This window comes from Capra hircus, chromosome 20 (assembly GCF_001704415.2).
Source record: "Capra hircus breed San Clemente chromosome 20, ASM170441v1, whole genome shotgun sequence".
Taxonomy (NCBI): Eukaryota; Metazoa; Chordata; class Mammalia; order Artiodactyla; family Bovidae; genus Capra; species Capra hircus.
In genome coordinates, this window is record NC_030827.1 from 28370204 (window position 1) to 28390088 (window position 19885).

Consider the following 19885-nt stretch of genomic DNA (forward strand, 5'->3'; position numbering starts at 1 on the left):
CAGTTCAGTCACTCAGTTGTGTCTGACTCTTTGCAATCCCATGGACTACAGCACACCAGCTTCCCTGTGCATCACTAACTCCTACAGCTTCCTCAAACTCATGTCCATGGAGTTGATGCCATCCAACCATCTCATCCTTTGTCATCCCCTTCGCCTCCTGCCAGGATCAGGGTCTTTACAAATGAGCAAGTTACTCACATCAGGTAGCCAAGTGTATTGGAGTTTCAACTTCAGCATCAGTCCTTCTAATGAATATTCAGGATTGATTTCCTTTAGGATGGACTGGTTGGATCCCCTTGCAGTCCAAGGGACTCTCAAGAGTCTTCTCCAACATCACAGTTCAAAAGCATCAATTCTTCAGCCCTCAGCTTTCTTTATAGTCCAACTCTCACATCCATACATGACCATTGGAAAAACCATAGTTTTGAGTAGACGGACCTTTGTTGGCAAAGTAATGTCTGTTTTTTAATATGCTGCCTAGATTGGTCATAGCTTTTCTTCCAAGGACCAAGTGTCTTTTAATTTCATGGCTGCAGTCACTATATGAAGTGATTTTGGAGCCCCTCAAAATAAAGTCTTTCACTGTTTTCATTGTTTCCCCATCTATTGGCCATGAAGTGATGGGAATGGATGCCATGATATTAGTTTTTGAATGCTGAACCAATGTTTTCACTCTCCTCTTTCACTTTCATCAAGAGGCTCTTTAATTCTCCTTCACTTTCTGCCATAAGGGTGGTGTCATCTACATATCTGAGGTTATTGATATTTCTCCTGGCAATCTTGATTCTAGCTTGTGCTTTATCAGGCCTGACATTTTGCATGATGTACTCTGCATATAAATTAAATAAGCAGGGTGACAATATACAGCCTTGACATACTCTTTTCCCAATTTGGAACCAGTCCGTTGTTCCATGTTCAGTTCTAATTGTTGCTTCTTGACCTGCATACAGATTTCTCAGGAGGCAGGTAAGGGGGTCTGGTATTCCCATCTCTTTAAGAATTTTCCAGTTTGTTGTGAACCACACAGTCAAAGACTTTGATGTAATCAACAAAGCAGAACTAGATCTTTTTCTGGAACTCTTGCTTTTTCGATGATCCAATGGATGTTGGCAAATTGATTGATCTTTGGTTCCTCTGCCTTTTCTAAATCCAGCTTTTATGTTACATATAAAAGAGACCAAAATCCTAAGAGTTCTCATCACAAGGAAAAAAGTGCTTTTCTTTTTATTTTGTATTAATATGAGATGATGGATATTCTAAACTTAGTGTGATAATCATTTCATGAGGCATGTAAGACAAATCATTATGCTGTATACCTTAAAGTTATACAGTGCTGTATATCTCAGTAAAACTGGAGAGGGGATGGGAAGAACTATCACTTTATTTTAAAAAATCAAATTTCTAAATATATGTAACAATTAGTAAATAGCCATTTTACTGATATAGTCAAAAATATTATTAAAAATTCAATTCAGTTAGTTTTAGGCACTTGCACTCGGAATGATTTAGCAATATGTGAAAATATCCTTTGGATCTATCCCAGGTGGCTCAGTGGTAAAGAATTCACCTGCCAAAACAGAAGATGCAGGTTCAAGCCCTGAGTCAGGAAGATCCCCTGGAGGAGGGCATGGCAGCCCACTCCAGTATTTTTGTCTGGAGAATCCTATGGACAGAGGAGCTTGGGAGGCTGCAGTCCGTGCAGTCACAGAGTTGGACATGACTGAGCATGCATGCACAAAATATATCCTTTAAGTAGAAAATCCATCTTGCTTGTGTAATACACATTTGCACGGAAGATGCATTTAAATTTTCACATTTGCACAGAAGATGCATTTGAAAATAGATACCTAAACTGGTGATATACTAAAAAATGAGATTCAATCCCAAGGCAATGTAAAACAAATCTACAAAGGAGAATTCCATTTCTTCCTAGGTAATTTTCTCTGGAAGAAATAAGCATGACTCTGCTTACTTGCTACCTAACTCTTGAAAGACTGGTTTTGTTGCAAAGATTTTTGACTTCAATAACCTCCTGAAGTCAACAGCACTGAAATATACACTCTGCAATTGCTTTGGAAGAGCTCTCATCTTTCAAATCTAATACAGTGTCATCTGTTTGATTTATCTCATCTCCTGAGTTACATCGCATTAGGTAACTGATGAAGCCTAACACGATGCAGCCTGTGGTGCCCAGCACAGCAGAGAGACGTATTTGTTAGTGCCACTGCTCCCATGCTCACTGACTTCAAAGGATAACTTCGTCCACTGCTTAACTAGTGGGGAAGGAAAGCCCCATACTAAGCACCCTTTATGCTCAGAATGGGCCCACGTGGTGGCTTTGTAGACAAAAAGCCAATCACACAAAGATTTCTGATTGACATTCCCTAAAGAAAATTTCCCCCTCAAATAAATTGATGTATTTTCTTTGTCAGTCTTAAAAAGACAGCTTCTATTTCAGAAACATAGGAAAAACTACCTATGGTAGGAAATTAATTGGACAAAGTTCTTCATCCAGACTCAAGCTATACACACTGCTGTATGCACATGGATAAACTTAGAGCAGACTGTTCAATTTCTACTACTGTTACTTTAGCATTTAACTTAATCTGGTCCTATTTTTTCGTGTGTTATCTATGTGCATGTATGGCTGCCCATCAATTTCTCCCACTGACACTGGGCTGTTTCTTTTGTTCACTTTCTGGGAGCATGGTATAGTCTGAAATAATAAGAGCAACCATTTTATTACATACTTACTATAGCATCAAACACTATATTGATGTTTGAGTATAATGAAACTGTAAACAAAAAAGAATCCAGGGGAAGGCAAGCTTTGGAAATCATTAAGGGGCCACAGGAATTAATTCATATTCCAGATACCCAAAGTTCACTGAGTAAGTAAACAGAGACAAAGAAGGTACTTTGTTTTTAATAATACTATTGCCAAACAACCATACAGTTGTTTTTTTCTAATGACCAAAATCCATAAATCCTAAAGCTGAATATCATGATAAGGTTCATTTAATATATACGAGCAATGAACATTTTTTAAATGCTATATTTGAACCCTGGAAATTTTTTTTTAGTTTCTTTTAAATTAAAAAGAATTTATTGGAGTATAGCTGATTTATAATGTAAGTTTCAGGTATATAATAAAATGAATCAGTTATACATTTTAGATATATATATATATAAATATATATATTTCAGTTATATATTTTAGATTCTTTTTCCTTATAGGCCATTACAGAGTACTGAGTAGAGATCCCTGTGCTACACAGCAGGTTCTTACTAGTTTCCTATTTTATATATACTCTTGTGTTAATCCCAATCTCTCAATTTATCCCTCCCCCTATTTCCCCTAAGTAGCTTTGTCTTCTAGATCCACAACTCTACTTTTGTTTTAGAAATAAGTACATTTATAACCTTTTAAAAAAGATTCCACATATAAGCGATATCATATGATATTTGTCTTCCTATGTCTGTCTTCTTGAACCTTGGATAGTTAATAATGTTTATTTTGTGATCATCCTAATATATATATATATGTATATACATATATTCACACACATATTCAGGGAATAAAGTAGAAACTAATTTTTGACATTAAATTGTTGCCTTCTTAAACAGTATAAATGAAAATGAAATAAAATACTCTGCTAAACTAGACTGGAAGGTAATTATTTGAAATTTGAGTATTCTATCAGCACACTTTGTCCCCAATCCTAGAAATTCATGGGCCACCCTGACTTTGTCTCAAATGATTTTTTACCAATTTTGCCCAGACCTCCTAGTCTTTATCTTGAGTAACAAATGAGCAACAGTTCAGTCTTTTCTGAATGGTTTCTCCTGCATTGCTGTTTCATCCTCCTCCCAGACCTATTTCCATTCCAACCTCTAAATCTCCAAATCACATGGATTTATCAATTGACCCATTATTTTAAATTATAAATTTACAATCCTAATGATAAAGCTATGGCTTAATTTCTTTATAAACACTCTTTTTGTTTATTGCATTTTTTTTTCATTGAAAAATGGCCTTTATTCCCATACTCAAATTTGCAAGGCTAATTTCTAAGGATATCCTATTACTGCAACTGTATGAAGAAGGAAATCAGGTACGATAGAAAACTTGCTTTGTGGAGGGGGGCAAGAAATGATATTACCATTCTGAAAAATCTGAAGTACAACTACACATTATATTCTTATAAAAATAATTTTATCTTTATTTTTAAAATAGTAATAATAGAGGTAGTAATATTGCAATTAATTTATGTACCACAGTAGGGGTTCCCAGGTGGCTCAGTGGTAAAGAATCCACCTGCCAATACAGGAGACACAGATTCAATTCCTGGGTCAGGAAGATCTCCTGGATTAAGAAATGGCAACCCACTCCAGTATTTTTGCCTGGGAAATACCATGGATAGAGGAGCCTAGTGGGCTACAGTCCATGGGGCCACAAAAAGACTTAAACATGACTTAGAGACTAAACACCACCATCACCACACTAAATGCCAGTGAATTTTAAAATAACAATGTTACATCTATCAATCATTTTACTAGAACATTCAATAGAGTGTTCAAGATATAAATAAGCTTAATTTTCAGATAATTATTTGCCAATCTAGTTTTTGTAGATAACTGTTTATCCACATTTTTTATGAGAGGAGTTCAAAATGTCAACCCAAGATGGCATACTAAAAGAAAGTTCTTAAATCACAAGTAATCTAGACTAGATGTCTCACAGAAAGGACATCCTATTCCAGGAAAGCAAGTGATTCATTCCTCCTTAATCAAGTATACAGTTATATTGCAATTAGCATTCTCCCACTTTGAGCATACTGCCAGCCAGTGCCCTGCTCCCAAGAAAATCTGCTATCACTATATTATTTGCATAGAAAACTCCAGTCTCAATTCAAAATAAAACATACTCATGGAATAGCTACTGCTGGTTAAGCAAAACTGTATGTTTTCTTAAACATGACTTAATAAAGTATACGTGCCTGGATATCACCAGCAATGTACATTATTTACTAATTCAAGTTTTCAAGAAACATATTAGCTGCCTATTCTTAATGTTATACTATTATATTGCCTTCAAATAATTAGTCTCTATAACTTAAACTGTAAAACCATGGCAAGTCCCTCCTGCCATTACACATTATATACATAATATATCTGCAATATAACATTCACTCTGCACCATTAAAAACATGGGGAACTTTATATGTCCCTAAATTAAGATTCATTTTAGAAATTTTTAAGCTAAAATGAATACTTTTTAAATTTTATTTGAATCAAAACAATTTAAATGTGAGCAGTTAAATATGACTCAAAAAAATTATTTTAAGCCCTAAAGAATGTTTTAGAACCAACTGTATTTTAGAATTTTGTGTTTTCAATGAATTTAAATTACTTCCTACTGAAAACAGAAATAACACAACTAGAGAATCCAGCTATGTATTTATATATAGCACAGTGTAGGTGAGTGGTTTTCAAACTCTTTTTTGCTGTGATCGTTTTTTCCAAGCAAAATATTTCATGTAAGCCCAATATATAAAACAGATGAACATGGATGTTGTTCCAGCTGGAGCTTATGTGCACAGTTCAGTTTTCCCAGCTATAAAACAGGCATAAAATCAGATCTAGTTCACCAGGTTGATAAAAGGACCAAGAGAGAAGAATCAAGTGAGATAAAGATTATAAAATCTCCTTGAGATATAGAGAGCTGTTGAAATATTAACACTATTAGGTAAGCTGGATAGTGCGAAAGTTGCTCAGTCATGTCCAATTCTTTGCGACCCTATGGACTGTAGTCTGCCAAGCTCCTCTGTCCATGCGCATTCTCCAAGCAAGAATACTGGAGGACTAGAGTGGGTTGCCATGCCCTCCTCCAGGGATCTTCCTGACTCAGGGATTGAACTCATGTGCCTCACATCTCCTGTCTTGGCAAGCAGTTTCTTTGCCACTAGGGCCAGCTGGGAAGCCCCATCTCTTCTACTTATGTTAACTCAATCTATACACAGAAATATGTGTTTAATTAGAATTTTCATTGAAGCATGTCATGACATGGTACTTTTATTTTCATACCGTTGGTTTATCAAAATTCTTAATTTGTTTCTAAAGCATGTCTTACTAAAATAAAAATGAGCAATATAAATACAACTTAATAATTAAAAAAAAACTAGTGTGGAAAACACATGAGAATAATTAAGAATATTGACTAGAAACACAAAACCTACAAGCCTTTAATTTTCTGTATTTCCAGATTTATAGTCAGTTCTTTGGGTTCTTTTCAATGGTTTGGAAGAAAGACACATTTGGAGCAAGGCAAGATTTACTGTCGATTAGGAAAGACAGGAATCCCACAGAGATCAAGACAGATCCATAATGAAATAGGATCAGGCCTGGTTAGGCCTCAATATACATGCTGATTCCTACTGTCTCATAAAACTAACACTGTTGTTTGATTATTAAAACCAATTTCTGCTCAATTTGGATGTAAAAATATTTATGTTTTAACTAAAAGTTTTTTGGTGTAATTATTTAGTTTGACCTGTTACTTCAAAACTTGCAAAGTTAACTTCTGCGAAATGGATTTGGGGGGAGAAAATTGGTTATGCTTTTTCATCCATTCTCTAAATATTAAGATATGAAGGTCAGACTTAAATATAAGAAGACCTACCTGTTTTCCTCTTAAGTAAAATGGGACATATCCAGGTTTACCTACCTACTCAGTTTCTCAAGATTGGTCTTGGGAGTGCCTTAAGCTATGACCAAACTATAGCTGAGTATTGTTAACTTTACTCTAACAAGAACCTTAGTTACAAACATTTTTCTAAGGTCCACAGCAAAACTGGGTACAAAAATTACTAGGTTCATGGATTTCTTTGACTTGACTTTAGTGGGATGGTGCACTATTCTCAAGAGGTGACGTGAGAGTCTCAGGCCTGATAACACAAAGTAAGTAATGTGGGACATTTCCACAGGGCAGGAGAAGAAAACAGATCATAATTCTTTTATCATATGTTAATGTGGGAAACAAGAAAGTCTGTTAACCAGGGACACAGAGAACACACACCCAGTGTCACTGACAAAGTTCCAACTTTGTAGGGACACTAAGCCACGCAACCACGTGAGTGGTTTTCTCCAGTAGGATTCAGCAGCTCACATACAGGGCTCAAAGAAGACAAACACCTGCATTGATCCAAGAACGGGGCTTAAGGTGAGTATAACAAAAAGATAAGGGCACTAGGAGTTTACAGGCTGATAAAACAGTGGTGATTCTGGCAGTAAATCCTCCTTTTCCTCTTTTACAAACACACTTGATGAAGTCCAAAATCAACATTCTAAAGCATCACCAAACAGTCTATAGCATCAACACTCCAGCTGATTCCGAAATGTAGAGAACTAGTGATTTGGTTTTGGTTTGGTTTTCTGATGGGATTGCAGACCGTACTGCCAAAGTGAAATTCTGGGTCTCTGAACAACCCTCCTGATAATGTGAGTTTTCTTCAGATCTAAAGTATCACATGTCAGAACCCACCTGAGAGTGATATTTATAACCTTTGTAAACAAAAGACAAAATCAGAGCCTTGTGGTATTTCTAAATAAGTAGTTTAGTTCCTTATGTTGCAAAAGTGTGACAAGCTTGCCTAGACCTCTGAGGAAAGTGACAGAACAGGAAATTCGTGACTAAAATTTTAGGATATTTGGGAAATAGGAATAAATGGAGACTTATGCCATTTAGAAAACAATCAGGCTTGAATAAAAGAGAAAAAAGTGAGAAACAGTTTGAATTTTGACAGAGAAATCTAACAAATGTAACAAACATGAGGCAGAAAATCTATGGAAACAATTCTATCTAACCATTTAATCACCCATGGGGCTATAACATCTCTTTTTTATAGCTTGGGGATTTACTGCAGTTTTTAATGTGTTACATGGGCTGAGAATAAGTGACCAATGAGTCCATTTATTGATTACTATCCATAGGAAATTACATTTGTAAAAATTGTTATACATTATTGAAATGATCACTATACATTATTGAAATTATAGCAAAATACATTGCAATGGAAATATAAGAAAGAAAAAATGAATATGCCTGATTTAAGTGAAATACCTGTTTAATACAACAAGGAGGTATTGTTTACTTTTCTTCCTTTGCATATGAGATGTTTCACTATTTTCATTTCCTGCTCTGATTTCATATGTTACTTATCTTACTATTTAAGAAAGTAAGGTTTCTGATTTCCTTAGATATCAGCCTGAATTACAGCAACATAAAACCGCTTGATAAACTATATTTATTTAAAAATGTTGTCTTCACTTTTGTTTATGAAAGCATTTCCATTTCTAGAAATAGACAGCATACTTAACTGGTACAGAAAGACAGAGATAAAGTAAAAGAAACCTTGGAGCAAGGTACAGAGAATACTAGTATCAACTATGATCTTTCTATCACCTATTATTGGAATGAACTGCTAGTAAGTAAACTGGGAAGAGCAAACTCCCAACACCAAGTGTAGTCAATTTCCAGGATGTAAAAGTAGTCAGTTCAAGTATGTAAGTAAAGAGCAGCATTATGATTGAGAACCATGGCCTTGGTGCCATTCTGCCAGGATTCAAATCCTGTCCCTATCAATTACTAGCATTGTGACATTAAAAAAATTACTATTTTCCTCATCTATAAAGCAGGGGTAGTAATATCCATCCTCAGAAGGTTATTATAAGGATTAAATAAGATAATCTATGCAGTGAAAGTTGCTCAGTCATGTCTGACTCTTTGCAACCCCATGGACTGTACAGTACATAGAATTCTCCAGGCCAGAACACTGCAGTGGGTAGCCTGTCCCTTCTCCAGGGGATCTTCCCAACCCAGGGATGGAACCCAGGTCTCCCGCATTGCAAGCAGATTCTTTACCAGCTGAGCTACAAAGGAAGCCCAGCCACCAGGGAAGATCCATGTAAGGCACTCCAAAAACATGATTACAAAAAAAAAAAAAACACCACCCAAAAAGCTTATGCTATTCATAACATGACTATTACATCCTGCAATGAAAATATTATTGCCATGGATTAAGAAATAAATCAAGGTCCACAGATGCACAATGACAAAATAAAGATGAGCCTTCTTAGTGGGATAAATGAACATGATAAAATGATTCTTTCTCCTTTCATCATAACTATACATTTCTGGGTATTGAATAAAAATAACAATCTTGTACAAATCTTTATTAAAATAAATGCTGAGTCAGTTAATTTGGTTTCAGATTATCAATATATCTCTTTGAGAGGAAAAACTGTTAAAAAAAGCATATGAGGGGCAAGAAAAACTTTGTTATATGTTTTCCGAAAGCAATAAAATGAAACAAATATAAAACCTGACAGACGACTGTGCTCATTAATGGCTGTTATATACGTTTTTATAACATAAATCTTGAAAGGCAAAACTGTTCTAATAAAACTACCTGTTTCCAGGCTTTATAATTTATCTTTTCAAGCATATAGGATAAATTTCTCTTAAAAAGTGCAACAGACTCTAGCATAGTGCCTTATACTCATAAAGCGTTTAATAAATGTTGGTGATACAGTTTTGAAATCGGACAGAATCAGGTTCAAAGTTCAGCTTCCAGTCACACAGCTGGGGCGGATACTAACGAAGCTGGCTACCCTCTTTGAATCTTAATCTCCTTAGTTGTACCATGGGCATAAAAATACCTAAACCACAGAGTTCTGTGAAAATCAAATAAGGAAGCAATATGCAAAATACCTGGGGCTTACCAGGTGGCTCAGTGGTAAACAATCTGCCTGCCAATACAGGAGACGCAGGTTCAACCCCTGGGTCAAGAAGATCCCCTGGAAAAGGGAATGGCAACCTACTCCAGTACTCTTGCCTGGAGAATCTCATGGATAAAGGAGTCTGATAGGCTACAGTCCGTGGGGTCGAAAAGAGTTGGACGTGACTGAGCGACTGAGCACGCACTCAAGCATGCAAAATTATCTACCCAGAGTATCTGGCACATGGTGCATAAATCATCTGCAAATAGATATCGTTTTAGTACTTCCTGTCTAATCTGGATACCTTCTATTATTTCTTTCTTCTTAATTCCCTGGCTAGAACCTCTAGTAAAATGTTGATTAGAAGAGGCACAAAATTCACACTTCAGATTAGAAAATGCACACTTTTTGATTCCAAACTTACTACAAAGCTACAGTAATTCAGATAGTATAGTACAAGTATAATAACTGACATACAATCAGGGGAATAAAATCAAGAGTCCAAACTCACACATCTATGGTTAAATCATTTTCCACAAGGGAGACAATATCATTTAATGAGGCCAGAATAGTCTTTTCAACAAACGGTGCACAGACAACTAGATATCCACATGCAAGAGAAGGAATCTGAACCTCAACTTCATACCATAAACAACAATTAACTCAATGTCTTACATGTAAGATACAAACTATAAAACTCTTGGAAGGAAATGTAGGTATACATCTTTGTTACCTTGGATTAGGCAATACCTCAATTGATAAATTTGGATTCCACTAACATTAAGTTTTGTGTGTCACAGGACAACATTAAGAAAAAGAAAACCCACAAAACAGGAGAAAATACCTGCAAATCATATCTCTGATAGTGATCTAGTATTCAGAATATATAAAGAACTCTTGAAGTGAAGTGAAAGTCGTTCAGTCGTATTTGAGTCTGCAATTCATGGACTATATAGTCGATGGAATTCTCCAGGCCAAAATACTGGAGTGGATAGCAGTTCCCTTCTCCAGGGGATCTTCCCAACCCAGGGATCAAACCCAAGTCTCCCACACTGCAGGTGGATTCTTTACCATCTGAGCCACAAGGGAAGCCACAAAGAACTCTTAGAACTCACTAAAGAAAGCAAACAATCCAATTAAAACATGGGCAATGGATTTAAAGAGATATTTCTCCAAAGAGGACATACAAATGGCCAAGAAGCACATAAAGAGAAGCTCAAATCATCAGTCATTAGCAAAGGACAAAGCAAACCACTATGAGCTACAACTTCCCAATTCATAGGTTGGTTATAGCTAGAGGAAAAAAGAGGTGAATGGCAAGTGTTGGTGAAGATGTGGAGAAACTTGAACCCCATCATACACTGCTGTTAGAAATCTAAAGTGGCACAGCCACTGTCAGAAAGTTTGCTAGTTCCTGAAACAGTTAAACAGAGTTAACACAAGTCTCCAGCAATTCCATTAACTGATGAACGGATAAACAAAAGTCACATAGCTGTATAATGGAGTATTATTCCACCATTAAAGGACTAAGTTATGAGGCACACTACATAGATGAACCTCAAAAACATTTTACTACCAAGTGAAAAAATGGCCACATAACATATAATTTAATGTCCATTCATATGAAATTTCTAAAATAGGCAAATTCATAGAGACAGAAAATATATTAGTGGTTGCCAGAGGATGAGAGGAAGGGAAGATTGGGAGTGATTACTAAGATTTACGGGGGTTCTCTTTTGGGGCAATAGATTCTGGAATTATAGAAAGTAGTCATAATTGCACAAAATTGAGAATATTATTTAAAAAAACACTGAATTGTACACATTAAAACAATGAATTGTATATTTATACAAATTTTATCTCAATAAAAAAACTGCAAAAAAATTTCAGTTGGATAATTTTCCCCGAAAAAGCATTTACACATTGATTCTTATTTCCATACTTCCTTAATAATGTCACAAATGCATGAGTAGGCAGAAAAAAAAAACCTTTAATTCTCTGAATCTACTATATATACCTCTTCTAACTGGAATAAGGACTACCCATTTCTATATTAAATATCTTATTCTTTTTCTTCTGTGTTTTTTTTGTTTTTTTTTTTTTTGCTTGTGGGGCCTTAGTTCCTCAACAAGGGATTGAACCCAGGCCCTTGGCAGTAAAAGCATGGAGTCCTAACCACTGAACTGCGAGGGAATTCCTCCTACATTAAGTACTGTAGATTGTGTGGTTTTGAAAACAACTGTGTTTACAAGTTTACATACATATACATATCAATATGGATGGACACAGAGGTATATAAAGACAGACCAACAACAAGGTGATAGGCGCATGTAAGAAATACAGTTAAGAAATATTTTCCTAAAGTGAAACTGCTTGTTGATCTTTCACAGAGTCCTTCAGAGATAGTGATACATTTGTCAAAACTATACAACTTTGTGTATTAAATAACTGACTCAATAGAGAGCATTTACTGTAAATGCAATTATTTACTTGTTTATATCTTAACCTTCTTCATTTCTGTTCTAAACCAACATTCCACCAGTGAGAACTTACCCTAAGCATGGGGCCATTCTGAAACACATGTGGTTCATCACAAACCACACAGTACTCATTTAACACAGGGATCCGCTGTTCAGCAAACTCAATTGTCTGAATAAGACAATAAAGAGAAAGAATTAAGTCAAGTTCAAGAAGGATTTGAAAACCCACTAAAGGCTAAACTATTTCAGAGGCTTGGCTCATACCTGCACTAGGAAGCCACGGTCTCGTATTGGAATGCATTTGGCACCATTTGGCTATAAGAAGCAAAGTAAAAAGAAAATGTTTTTAAATTAGGAAAAATATATAAATTATAGTGTTTTACTTTTGCAAGAATGAATGCAGATGTGATTTTCTAAGATTACCTGTAAGTGAATCAAATCACTGATTATGAGACTAAGGTTTTATAATTTATTATAATGTTCTTTCTTCCATTATTATTGCAATCTTTGTTTAAACTAAATGAATTGCATTCTTAATTTCTGATCTTCTAGTAAAAATGACTGGCATCTCTAAATGATCACAAAAACTTGCTGTCTCTGTCCCTGATCACTGAACGTTCTCACTTCCTCATTTAGACTATTCAGACTCATTTTACAACTAGATAGAATTATTCCTCCAAGGATGTATGAAAGAGGTACAATTCCTCCAAGCTACTGAAAGGGGTAGAATACTAAACACCATATTACACTCAACATAATATGGTAGGACGTATTACGGGAGGACACGAAGACATTTTCTTTCACAGAATATCTAAAATTATCTTTCTTGAGTGAAACCAACTATGGGACGCTTTCTACAATGTAACTCTGACAAAATTAATTTTCTGTATGTCTTTCATAGTTTTTGAGAAGATATGGGCTTTTAGGGAAGTCCACCTAAAACTACCAACATAGCCAAATATATTTTCTTCACACAAAATTTCACAGTATAGTTTACAATGTAATTTCAGAAATATACCTATACAAGAGCACCACAAACACACACACACACCAATTTACTAAAAGCAAAGAAAACTTTTGGTCAATTATTTTCTGTAATTATAAATAAGATAGGTCTGCTTCTTTATCTGAAGCTGGCTATAATGCTATTCACTCTAGAGGCAAACTTTGTGTAAATACCACCCAAAGTACTTAAGTTTTAATACAATCTCCTGCCAGCCCCATCTTCACCACAAAACAGCTTCAGGATAAAGCGATTTCAGTTTTATAAGGCAGACACTGAGAGCAGCTTGAAGTAACGCTCTGGGATACAGTGGTTAAGTATTACTTTTCTCTACAAGTTCACAGGCAAAGTGTTCCACTTATGTACAACAGGAAGGATACCACTCTTAGTCTTTAGACAAACTCTGACTTCTACTACTTCTGTGAGAAAACCAGGGATTAGATAAACCTGCTTAATTAAACATTCAAAATGCTATGCTTGCTTTGTGAATTCAATGGACTTCCTTTTATTTTTAGGAGCATTCATTCCCATGACAGGAATCTGGACTAGACCTCACATTCACAGGAACGTTTGTTTTTCCAGAATCAAAACGAACATTCCAGTACTAGCTGAAAATGTCTGGTATGCAAAGGAATATTCAAAAGAAAAAAAATAGTGAATCTTCAAAACCCAAAACAAAACCGTGCGTCTTTGACCAGACATTTGCAACACAGACATACTCACAAAACCCTCTCCTGCCCCTTGGCTAACATCTAAGAACTCAAGATGAAAATATGTACGCACAGCAGGCTGGGAAGATGAAGATGACGATGGTGTTAAGATACCAATGAGCCCTGAGGTAAGAGAGAGCCTCCTGCCCTCTGCATTGGGTTCCTTGAAAAGCTCCGTTTTGGATGACTTGGGGGCACTGGAGTAAGACTTGCTGAGCAACTTGTGATTCTTGAGTCCGTATAATTCTTCCATTCTGAGGTTACTGGAGTAAGACCTGCTTAACAGTTTGTGAGGCTTCAGGCTGGCATTGTGCTCACAGCGCGGGTCTCCAGAACAAGAGCGGGTCAAGAGTTTGTGCGACTTGAGAGCGAGGCAGTCCTCCTGCTTGACGGCTGCAGGGCAGGGACGATTCAAGAGTTTGTGCGACTTAATGGTTGTCACTGCCTGCTCAGCCCGGGGGTCGCTGGACAGCGAGCGCCCGAAGGTCCTGTGCGGCTTCGGGGCGCACACGTCCTCCGTCTTGACGGTGCTGGAACAAGTCCTCCGCAGTAGCTTCTGCGTCTTGGAGATCCCGTCCTGCTCCGATTTCAGTTTAGATTTGCTTTTTCCACAACCAGGGGGAGGATAACTTGGCGACCTTTGAAATCGAACAGTTAATACAGGGCAAATCGTGAGTGTAACAGACCCTGGAGAACACCTGTCGAGCTCCATCAACTCAACTCTGCTACAAACACCCTCTCTTTTAAACCCAGCCTATCTAGTGAAAACTGAAACCAGAAGTATGTACCGAAAAATCACAGGGACTGAATTCTATGTTACCTGGAAAGCAAAAAAAAAGGATTGATTGTCCAGTTTTGTTTTGTTTTTTTTTTTTTCCCTCCTACCTATTCTAGAGCCCTATAAAGCTGTGGTCCCTAACCTTTTTCGTATCAGAAATGGTTTCGTGGAAGAAACTTTTTTTGTGGGCCTGGGAGTGTGGTGGTTTCAGGATGGTTCAAGTGAGTTACATTTATTGTGCAGTTCATTTCTGTTTTGTGGCAATGTCAGAATATTCCACCTTGACTTTAGGGTTAGGGTTTTCAAGCCTCTGAGAATCTTAATGTCACCAGTGATCTGACAGGAGCTCAGGCAGTAATGCTAGTGATGGGCAGTGACTGTAAATACATATGAAGCTTCGCTTACTAGCCTGCAGCTCACCTCCTGCCATGTGGCCTGGTTCCTAAGAGGCCATGGACCATTTGAGGACCCCTGCGATACAAAGGACTAATTTTGGCAGGGAAACTCTATGGAATTAGAAACCAAAAGAAATGTAATTTTAGTAAATTTAACCAATGTAAAAGCACAAACTCAAAACACAGAAATGAGTAGCTATGTTTTTGATTTGTTCTTTAAAGTCATAAAGAAAATAAACAGATGCCAAGACTGCAGAAGGAACGCGCTGAACTAAATAACCATGGAAGATCACAAGTGCAGCATTTAAGTAAGACGAGGGAAAGATGTTACCTGCGCAAGGTTGAAAACAAATGCAGGGGAGACTTGACTTTCTTCTCTGACAGCTTCTTATTGTGCAGGCAATTGGATTTTTCTTTGCTCTGCTTCCACTGCTGTGTAACAAATGTCTGCATGATTCTGTCAAACCAAAGGTAAGTGTGTTGTCACAGTTCCAAGGTAATTTACTATCAGATTTGTATATAGATTATGGAGAGAATGCATTTATCAAAGGAAAATAAAGGCATGGTGATTAGAGAGAATTTAATTTTGAACCACACAAGATGATTTCATGTGTAGGAAAGCATCCTATAGAAAATTTCTAATGGTTTTACTGTGTTGCAATTAATAACTGCTGTGACATAATTAAAAATACAATTGATTAAATAATTGATAAAAGGTAAAAGCATAAAGATATAAAGAGATTTATAAGGACACCCTCTAGGATCAACACCTTTAGCTTTGGTGGCAAAAGAAAAGTCTGAAATATTTTGTTGGTGCCAGCCACATAGGTTTAAAAACGATTTTTGTTATTAATTATGATTAAGATACTTTTTCTTTTTCTTGATTTATGTCATTTTCTTCCTGAAAAGGAAACCAAAATGAAACTACAAAATCCTAAGCAAAAATAAGCTGTGCAAAACTAACTCTATGGAGAATAAGCAGATCAGCAAATTTTATGTTCAGCACAGCCCCATTCACTTGAAAATATGCTGTATTTTTTTTTCTTTTAATGATGAGCCTCTAAGAATTTTCAGTTCCTATCATAAGGCAGGAATTTGGTAACTTCTGACCTCAATATTTTCTAAATCAAGACCATGGCATCACTGTTTTGCAGTAAAAAATTCTAGAATGTCAACTGTGGATTTAAGACATGGCCTTATTTTCTGAGATGAGTCCCAGGCTGTGACAGTTTCTCTGGATCCCATCTCTCCAGTGGCCCTGGAGGAGGGTCCCTTAAGTGATATCGAAGTAGAGAAGAAATTTTAAAATAAACATTGTGTGCAATAGATTAAACATTTTCATTTTCTTTTCAAAGTCAATTCAGCACTGGCTGCTATTCCTGCTGTTTTCAGTTATTTCTAACACAGATTGCTTTTGGACCAGGAAAATGGTACCAGTATCTACCACTGACAATAGGCCAGGGTGTAAAGGAGGAACTTTATTTACAAATCTTTTTTCCTCCTTCTACACATTTCATAAGTAAGGTAAGGACATGAAATTTGTCCAGCCTGAATAGAAAGTGGCAGAGCTGTAATACCTATGTAATCTGATACAGATGAATCTATGTTAACATGTTATTCAAAAGGGGCAGGTATGCCTCTTAATACTAGGCTGATTATTCATTTACCAAATTAACACAGATTGCCAGAAACTATATCACTCAGACTTACTACCCCAACTTTGTCAGCTAGCTTAGATGAATTCAGAGGAAATATGGAATTATGGGGGGTGGTGTTTTTAGCTGTAGAGGTGGTGAGGAAGAATGGGGTAAAACTGCAGTGATAATCACTGATGCATGACTTCAAATTTGCAGTATATCTCTCCCAGAGATCAGAACAGGACACCAAGGTTTTATTTTCCACTTAATTTTTGAAGATATTTTTCTCCCAAGATTTTAGCAAAAGTGAAATGTAATAGATCATCAGGGTCATCGTTTTCCCCTGGACCTAACCTGAACTCCCCAGTGACACCACCCTTTGTACCAGGCAGATTCGAATTCTTTTCCTCCTATGAAAAATTGCCATTCCTGTGTTCCATTCCCTAAGAAACCTAACAAGTGCGTCTCTGGTTCTCGACAGACTAACCAGAACAAAGCACAAGTCAAAGAGCTAAAATTGTTCTCATTTTCAAATAACATTAGCATTCTAAAGTGTGACTTCAACAGCTTAAACTAGTAATTCTTAAACTTGGACACCCAAATCCCTACCTGTTCCTGGATTTGAAAGGGAGGAGTTAACTGTCTCTACAAGTAATTCAATATGGTGTTTCATTTCAATGGTAATTTGAAATATACATGTGAGTACATTTAGTATAATGGACACTCCCTTAAAATAGAGATTTCAGTGCTCATACTGGTGTTTGAATTTACTGGCACTAAGAACTATTACAACTGCCATTGGCTGATGAGATAAAGAAGAGAAAAGACTTCAAGGTAAATTATACATTCACATCAAGACCAGATGATGTCACAGTCAGCTATTCAAACTAAGATTCCAGGGTAGTTCAGATAGAGAAATGGGAGTATACATGGGCAATGTGATGATTTTCTACATGCTGATTTCAAAAGAAATGTGCACCACTGTAACCAGTACTGTGTTCAAACAGCTGCAGCGAAATGACATCATCCATCAAGTTAAATTCCTGTATTAATTTGAAATGTGAGTTTTTACTGCAATTTACACATCAGTTATAAACTGAATTTTGGTTTATAAATTTGAACTCAACATATGAATAATTTATACCATGCTTTATTTGTATGTACTTAAGGCAATGCTGGAGATTCACAATGTACTTTTCCTTTTAAAAATAGCTTAAGTTTGATTAATGCCAATTGAACATAAAGTCATACAGAGTTTAAGATTATTTCCATAGTCTGTGATATGCTTAGCCTTTGACTAACAGATACCCTATTCAAGACTGATCATTATATTACATCTGTTTGGAGTCAGTATTTTTTCCTTCAGGCTCTTCTAATGACTTCACGTTTTCCCCAATATGTATTCAATGCTGAAAATATATTCCAAGCTTTATGAAGGCAAGAAGTATCTAGGATTGTATGAGAGACAGATTAGTGGGTGAATCAAAAATACTGATGTGGAATCAAATCCTGGCTCTACCACTTTCTCAGTGTGTGAGCTAAAGCAAGTTGCTTAAACTGTTGGGGCCTGGGCTTCATCATCTAGGAAACATGGCGAGTAATAGTACCTGCTTGATAGGGTTGTTATGAAGATCAAGGGTGGTATTATATATCACTATGCTAAGTACTTGACAAAAAAAAGCAGCACTGCATAAGCAAATGCTGCAGCTCCTGCTGTTGTTGAGATTCTGTCTTTTTGCCAGAAACACAAAAGATAAAGAATCATAGAAAAAGTTTAATGAGTATTTCTTATTTCCTGAGCAATAACAAAAGGCCTAGATTCTAAATCTGCCTTCCTAACTTGCTGTATGTTTCTGGAAGATAACCTCTTTATATTTCAATTTCCTCTTATGACTTATTCTGAGAATGAGATCAGGTTTTGAATTTTATTATATATTATATTAGACTATAAGATCACAGGCAAACCCAGTTATTTAAAATTAAGGAAAGAAACTAAATTAGACTAAAACTGATCAAGAGTCATGAAAAAAAAAAACTCCAGTTCATATACCAAACTGTCCACATAACTAAAATCTATACATAAAAGTAAATAACTTTTTTGAAATGCTATTTCCTGGTGGATCAGTTGGTAAAGAATCTGCCTGCCAAAAAGGAGACCACCCGCAATGTAGGAGACCTGTGTTTGATCCCTGGTCAGGAAGATCCCCTGGTGCAGGAAATGGTAACCCACTCCAGAAACCCCGAGGACAGAGGAGCCTGGCAGGCTCTAGTCCGTGGAGTCACAAAAATTGGACATGATTCGGCGACTAAACATATTCTATAATGTGATTAAACAGTGAATACAGAATACAGATTTCCTTAATTTCTCAGGGTTGGGGATTACACACATCATTACTTTTTCCGAGCCCCAATGATGTACTCAAATGCCAGTATGGGTAGGAAGCTATTTCTACACTTCTGTACTTTTATGTTTCTTGTCTTGTTTGGACCAATGTCATTTCACTCTCCCAAAATATTTCTTAAGTGGCTTACAAAAGTACATAAAGTAGAACTCTGGACTTTGGGTGATAATCATAGTCAATATAGGTTCACCAGTTGTAACAAATGTGCCACTTGGTAGGAGATGTTGCTAATAGGGAAGCTATATATGTGTGGGGGCAGGAGGCAAGCTCAGTACCTTCCTTTCAATTTTGCTGTGACCCTAAAACCAATCTAAACAAGTAAAGTCATTAAATTAAAAATAAGTTTTAAAACGAAGGAGAAAATTGGTGAAGGAAAAAAAAAATCACAGGGGGGTGGGAAGATGTGGCAAGGTGAGGTGGTACCTAACTTGAATGGCTTAACATAGAAGGCAGGCTCCATGCTTCGCTCCAAGACCTGTAAGATACTGGCTTGAAAAACAAAGTCCAATCAAAAAAACAAAGCCAATTAGGCTGGAAAAACATACCTAATTCAATACAGAAAACTGAGAAAATTTCTCTTCAGAGTCCTTAAAAAGAAAACACCACATAATATAAAGTGCTAAACATATGTTGTAAATTGAATTTCATTTCAAAGATGTAGACTTCTAAACATTAAGAGTTTATTTTCTGATTTTCACAT

General features: G+C 36.3%; 1 protein-coding gene across 2 annotated transcripts in view; it reads right to left on the reverse strand.

Annotated features, from left to right (window-relative positions):
• PARP8 (poly(ADP-ribose) polymerase family member 8) overlaps positions 1 to 19885 on the reverse strand; it is a 191296-nt gene that overhangs the window by 34791 nt on the left and 136620 nt on the right. For both annotated transcript variants that reach the window (XM_018065626.1, XM_018065625.1), the window contains exons 12-15: positions 15478 to 15603; positions 14047 to 14611; positions 12525 to 12575; positions 12334 to 12429 (exon numbers count right to left, since the gene is read on the reverse strand). In XM_018065626.1, the coding sequence (XP_017921115.1) occupies positions 12334 to 12429; positions 12525 to 12575; positions 14047 to 14611; positions 15478 to 15603 (838 nt within the window). The remainder of the gene's footprint in view (positions 1 to 12333; positions 12430 to 12524; positions 12576 to 14046; positions 14612 to 15477; positions 15604 to 19885) is intronic.